We start from the raw sequence: 6759 nt of genomic DNA, 5'->3' as shown, positions 1-6759 counted from the left end.
CCCCCCCAAACACCAAACCCACACCCAAAAAACCACGCCCACATTAAAAAAGAAATACTAGCTTATTTACATTAGAGTTCATTTCCCATACATTCATAAACTAGATTATCTTTGTGCAGAAGCATAATTGGACTTTGGCATAGCCAACACTTGGCAACTCAAGGTGATATGAGGGGGGTTTTATTATAGATTGGGTGCTTGGTTTTCTACCTGATACGCAAATTTTTCATCTGTAAGATTAGCATGTATGCACTGATTTGATTATAAAAAAAATCTGTGAGAATAACTCATATTCAAAGACAGAGTAACTTCTAGCTGAACAAGCTTAGAAAATTTAGATAAATGGAGACATGGTTTAATACATCTTTTGTTTTCCTCTACAGCTGGCTTACGCAGGAGCTTTAGATTAAGTCGTAAAGAGAAGGAGAAAATTCTGAATGAAGGAAAGCAAGCAGAGCAGGCAGATGCAGCAGAATTCCTAACATACGAAGAAGTCACGAAATATCAGCAGCAGCCTGGTGAACAGCAGAGGCTGGTGGTTTTGATTGGTAAGATACACAACTGGTTCAAAATTTTTCATGTATCTCCCTCTTCCCTTATCACCTGCACTTCAAGAGCCTTTCTTTAGGTGTTTGGGTTTGGTTTTTGTGATTCTGGTGGGGTTTTTTAAAGGTTTTTCTGATTTTGGTCAGAAGTTGTTCTTTTCTTTGAAATGACATTTTTTTAAAAAAAAAAAAAAAACACCAAACTCACCAAATCCATCTAAAAATAGTGATGCAGGTCCATTGCTAATTTTTCTGATTCACTTTCCATTGGTTCTCACTCAAACGTGCATACTTATGCTGTCAGAACAATTGATGAAAAGGTAGATGTTGGAATTATCTAACAAAATTTTGCATGCAATTTTAATTCAGTGTGCTTACCAGCTTTGTGTTAAGCCACTTTCCCAGGATGTCATAGAAATCAAGGGTATCTCATAAAACTGACTGCTAAGATTACAGATTTTATGACTTAGTGCCTGACAAGTGTTTTGTCCAATAGCCGTTCAAGGATTCAGTTTGTTCCTGATGATGTACTTGAAAGCAGAATGTGGCAGGTCATGAGGTCTCTTATGTAAAGGTTTCTTCAAGCATACTCCTGTATCATACTATTTGTGTGAAGTTGATATTATTTATTCTCTTTGCAGTATTTCATTCCACACAGAAATCTGTCGGTCAGTTCTATTTTATTAGGTTGTTTGGGGGCCAAATTAAGTGAGCTCAAACAGAAGGTTGTGTCAGAGAACCCACAGGAGTATGGTGTTGCCGTTCCACGTGAGTAAAATTTACTGACTTTTGTGTGTGGCCACTTTATTCCATAAATGCTGTTTAATAGTGTAGTGCTAGCTGCATTGATGAATGGTAATTTGTGTTTTGACTATTGATTATATGCATATTTCAGAAGTACTTCGAATTATTTTTCTCATTGTAATCTATTATGTTTACCCGTAATAGCTGAATAGATCACTACATAACTTGGCACATATGCACTTTGGAATTCTGTCAACTCAGTTATTTTTTTTGAATTGTGTTTTCCCAAGTGAACAGATTGCATTTTCTCAGTGTCCATTAAAAAAATGAGAAACTGAATACAGGAAGAAAAAATAAGATTGTAAATTGCAAAAAGAACTAGTGTGAAAAACTAGTATCTTAAGATTCAGCCAAAACATTATGTGTGTTTAAGAGAGGATGACTTTTCTTCAGAATATGATACCAGCTACAGTAAAAAAAAAAAAAAAAGTAGAGAGCAATAAACTAAGTCAAAATTTTTACAAGATTTTAAATTGTTGATTAGTGTATCTAGGCTGCTCAAACAAGGCAGTCACAGTGATAGAGAAATTAGTGATTTTGCTGCATGGGTTTGTGGCTAGAGTTACACTGAATTTTTTTTTTGCTGGATTATTTTCTAAAAAAAAAAAAACTAGACAAAAAAAAATCCATCAATATTTGTACTCCCCAACAAGCTACTTTTGCAAACCAAAAAATTAACATTGAGGGCACTGTTTATATGTTATTTAAGACTTTCAATAAATGTCTGTCAGGCAGACATTCAATTAGTTAGCAGTAGAACTCATATGGGTAATTTTTACTTGAATTTAAACACATACACAAAAAAATAGCAGACATTCACTTTTATGGCCAGGCATAGATTTGTGGAATGATCACCAAAGCTTCTCCTACAGTAGTAACAATTACTAAAAGAAATTATGACATCAAAGGAAAGGGACACACATAGTTATGTAGGTTTCACAGTAGTGTGGGAAAACAGCCAGCGATATTCTTACTCTAAATTCAGAGGAAACATAATAGGACTTTATATATTTCCTATTTTTATTTTCTAAGTTTGAAAGAAAATGAGAGTCCAATATTCCAAACAGTTAAGAGATACTGTTTTCCATAGGATATATTCTACTGCTTCTACCAGGTGTAGGAAGTACCTCTACCAGTGAGAGGCTGTGTGGTGCTTAGTTGCCAACTGGGGTTAAACCATGACAGCCTCCTAATTTTTGTGTTAGTAATAGCACGCTTGGGAGCAAAACTACTTCATTTTTGGTCTTACAATTTTTGAGCTTGTGTTTAAAACAAAATTATGATGTTTGATTTATATTTTATATTAATATGAATTTGCCAGTGTGTAACTACCTTGTTTGACGTCATGAAAACGTGACTGGAACTAATAGAGAAAATATAGTTGTTTGCAAAGGCTGATCTCTCGCCTATGTCTTGCTTCCATTCTCTTCTAGATACAACCAGGTCAAAGAAAAGTCATGAGAAGGAGGGAGTAGAATACAATTTTGTCTCTAAGCAATCATTTGAGACAGATGTGCAGCAAAACAAGTGAGTTAATTTTAAAGTACTGGCATAATTGACTGTATTTCAAAAATATTGCTAGTTAAATCTTGCATCATATGAATACCAAATCAGGTGTAAAGTTGGACTAGCTGAATTAGAAATGTTCAGCTTTCCAAGTAAAAAGGTCTTTATTCAGTCTGGACTGTTAGCATGAACTCAGAAATTTAGTAAGAAGCCATTTAGAAACAACATAGGACTAGTAGGAGGATTATAAGTTAGAATTTAAGCCTGCATATCATAAGTAGTATGATTGGTCAGAATTGAATCTAGTGAAAGTAACAGATACTGAGTTGGGCCTACTTATTCTCCATTTAATATCATGGGTAACAAGTCTTACTTGTAAGTCCACTTTAAAGTTGTCGTGGTTTAACCAACCACGCAGCCGCTCACTCACTCCCCCCCCCCCAGTGGGACGGGGAGAGAATCGGAAGGGTAAGAGCGAGAAAAACTCGTGAGTTGAGATAAAGACAGTTTAATAAAACAGAAAAGGGAGAATAATAATGATAATGATAAAATATACAAAATAAGTGATGCACAATGCAATTGCTCACCACCCGCGCTGACCGATAACCAGGTAGCGATCGGTACTTCCTGGATCACGCCTACCATTCATATACTGAGCATGACGTCACATGGTATGGAATACCCCATTAGCCAGCTGAGCTGGCTGTCCTGATTATGTTCCCTCCCATCTTGTGTACCCAGCTCAGTCAGTAGGCATGGGAGCTGTCCTTGGACTAGGAAGGTACTTAGCAACAGCTGAAAACATCAGTGTGTTATCAACATTCTCCTCATACTAAATCCAAAACACAGCACTAGCAAGAAATTTAACCCTATCCCAGCCGAAACCAGTATTTTAGACTGAATCTGTGGATATAAAGAACTTTCAGTAAGATTGTGTTTCCTGAAAGTACAGATTTTTGGCTAGTCTCCCAGAAGACGGAAGAATTGGAGTGCATTTTGTTGCCAGCTTTGTTCTATTTTCTGTGACAAACATCCTCTTTCTTCTATTAGGCTTGAACATTAGTCAACTGAATTAATGCAGCTTCTTCCCCTATTTGTCAGTAATGTTGATTAGCTATTAGTGACATGTGAAGACGACTATTGCTACTAAGCAACCAGAAGGAAGAAAAAAAAAAAATCAGAAAAAAGAAACCCGCCCCCTCCCCGCCCCATTTGACTACTGTGACTTCAGGAAAAAGCTGTCAAATGTTGTAAGTTAAATATTCTTTGTGAATGGTATTTAAAAATGTATTGACTTTTTAGATTTGTGGAACATGGAGAATACAAAGAAAATCTGTATGGTACAAGTCTTGAGGCAATCCGGTCCGTCATGGCGAAAAAGAAGGTTTGTTTGGTGGATGTGGTACCTGAAGTAAGTTCTGCAGCTTATTTTAAAGAAAGCAAGTATTTCTTTCTAGGCTGCCAGCCTAAGTAACTGATGTTCACCAGTTGTGGCTACTTGCTCTGCAAGGACAATGATGTTCTCAAAACCTGTGTTTCTAACAGGTGGCCTGACTGCTAGCTAAGCAGAATAGGGCTCTTTAGAAGGCAGTGCAGTATTTACAGTTCATAGATGTCTAGTTGATAGAGCCTAGATGACACTTTATCAGTTCTCCCTGTGGGATTTTTCCCTTGCTGTAGGAGAAATGTGCATCACTGTCCTAGCCTGCTCGAGTCCTAGAGAGAATACTTGGAGCATGGATGGGTTTTTCATTCTTGTTCCTTCCTATTGCCTCTGAAGCATTACTAGTGTTGTAACCAGTGCCAGTATACCTGCTCTTAATCCCTCCATACTGGGAGTTGATCTTTGATATTTTGATTCATATTTTGTAACTGGGCTAGGAAAAGACTTGTAATACTACCTCAGATGAATTCCAAGTTTAAAATTTCCAGTGTTTGTCCTCTTAAGCGAAGCAAACCGTAACTTGCCTGTCAAGTCAATTTTTTCCATACTTTTCTCAGCATCTTTTGCCATGTCCTTGTTCCTGGTATTGCAATGCACAGCAAGGCAGGTGTGCAGTTAGACCATCCTCCAGGAAGCTCATGTACTCTTGTAAGCTAGCCAGGACACAGACATACCTTTCTTTTGAAGAGCAAAAGGTGACGGTGGTCAGATGTATAGTACACAGGACTTCACACCACAGTGTGTACTAGTGAAACTGTTGAACCCAGCTTGAGTAGATCATTGACATATAACAAAAAAAAAAAATTAAATATGGTGTAACAAGAAACATCTGTTCACAGGCAGTAAAGCACTTGAGGACTCCTGAGTTTAAGCCGTATGTTATCTTTGTGAAGCCTCTCATTCCAGAAAAGAAGAAACATGTCCTAAAATCTCCCATGTCAGAAGAAATCTCAGCCCCCCTTGTAAGTATTCTAACCTTAATCTCTTCTTTTTAGACATGAAAGAAGTATTTGGGCTAGCATTTCTATGATATGGAGAGCTCCTCTTCCATGACAGCGAGAGTCAGTGGGGCACTAAGTGGGTCCTGTGCACATACAGCCTTTCAGCTAGAACTTTAGAATGAGCTTTTTGACTCCCTTAAAACTTGACTATATAAGTAACATGAAGCAAAGTGCACATCTTCCATGTGGATCTGTGTACATCACTCAAGGCTGCAGCAGAGGAAGCTGCTGCTGAATTCAGATAAACTAATAATCATTTTACATTTCTGATGAGCAGTCCCATCAAATGGTAAGGGTAGCTACCTATTTCTCATACCTCCAGAGTGACACCCACCCAGGCTGTTAATCAGGTACACAAAAATGCAGCATGTGGATGTCTTACAAGGACCAAAGCTAGACCAACTGCAAATTGGTGATGTGTAAATGTGAAGAGAAATACTGAGAGTGCCTAATGTCATTACTTTGGGTAACCTGAACTGGAATTTATATGTAACAAACTTAGTTCACTTGGTAAGTTTTCATGTAAGCCCTTAAAATTATTGAACTTGGGGACAGTGGGTCCAGCATTCCTTTTCAACTTTTGAGGAGTATGATTCCCTGTTAGGTTCTTCATAAAATGCAGTGTCACCATCTTATGTCCCTCCTGTAACATGTTTTCTCCCCCTCCCTATCACCCCTTGCATTTTTGAAACAGCCTACCACATTCCAGCAGTAGCATACCACTTCTTGATCTCAGCTGTAATATCTTACATACCCTTTCTTAATGGTAGCAGCTCTTGTTTCCATTTCCTTTCAAAGTAATGACTTACTGTGCTAATATACTTTAAAATGCTAGTAATTAAAAAGACATGCTGTAGATTTCATACCATCTTCTTGTGTTGGTCAGCAGGATGAAGAACAGCAGGAAATTATTAATTCAGCAGCATTCATTGAAGAGCAGTATGGCCATTTAATTGACACTGTACTGGTGAAAGAAGATCTCCAGAGTGCATCTAATCAGCTGAAAACTGTGTTAGAGAAACTAAACAAGGATTCATTTTGGGTGCCAGTCAACTGGGTTAGGTCATAGCTTGTTATCTGTTTAAGGGAAAGATTGTATAAAAAAATGTCTTGTAAATATATGGACTAGAAAAGGGAAATATGTCAAATTCACTTCAAGACTGCTGGTCTATCTAGAAGGTAATACATAAAGACTATATGAGAAAAACTAAACAAAGTCAGAAACTGACACTGCATTCCTAAATCAAAATCTTCACTAGCAGCTGTCATTTAAAAATGAGTACTCAGACTAAACAAATCAGTAAAAGATTGGAGTGACTTTTAGACTGAAATAGTACATTTTGTACAGTAAAGTTTCACAGAGGGTCCCACACTTCCAAAGCATTTAAAGAGGGCTGGGACACTAACCAGCTGGAATTTTCATCCTTAGGCCACAAATTTTGTGGCTAGAGTTAAGGCA

The 6759-nt window shown here is 37.4% G+C and overlaps 1 protein-coding gene across 1 annotated transcript in view; it reads left to right on the top strand.

Annotated features, from left to right (window-relative positions):
- MPP3 (membrane protein, palmitoylated 3 (MAGUK p55 subfamily member 3)) overlaps positions 1 to 6528 on the top strand; it is a 21609-nt gene extending 15081 nt beyond the window's left edge. The window contains exons 13-18 of the mRNA XM_009578343.1: positions 384 to 548; positions 1233 to 1313; positions 2783 to 2876; positions 4158 to 4266; positions 5139 to 5261; positions 6190 to 6528. Of these exons, the coding sequence (XP_009576638.1) occupies positions 384 to 548; positions 1233 to 1313; positions 2783 to 2876; positions 4158 to 4266; positions 5139 to 5261; positions 6190 to 6369 (752 nt within the window). The 3' untranslated portion in view covers positions 6370 to 6528. The remainder of the gene's footprint in view (positions 1 to 383; positions 549 to 1232; positions 1314 to 2782; positions 2877 to 4157; positions 4267 to 5138; positions 5262 to 6189) is intronic.
- Positions 6529 to 6759: the final 231 nt, after the last annotated feature.

The sequence above is a fragment of the Fulmarus glacialis genome, unplaced genomic scaffold, assembly GCF_000690835.1.
Source record: "Fulmarus glacialis isolate BGI_N327 unplaced genomic scaffold, ASM69083v1 scaffold11910, whole genome shotgun sequence".
NCBI lineage: Eukaryota > Metazoa > Chordata > Aves > Procellariiformes > Procellariidae > Fulmarus > Fulmarus glacialis.
This window is presented reverse-complemented; position numbering and strand designations above follow the sequence as displayed.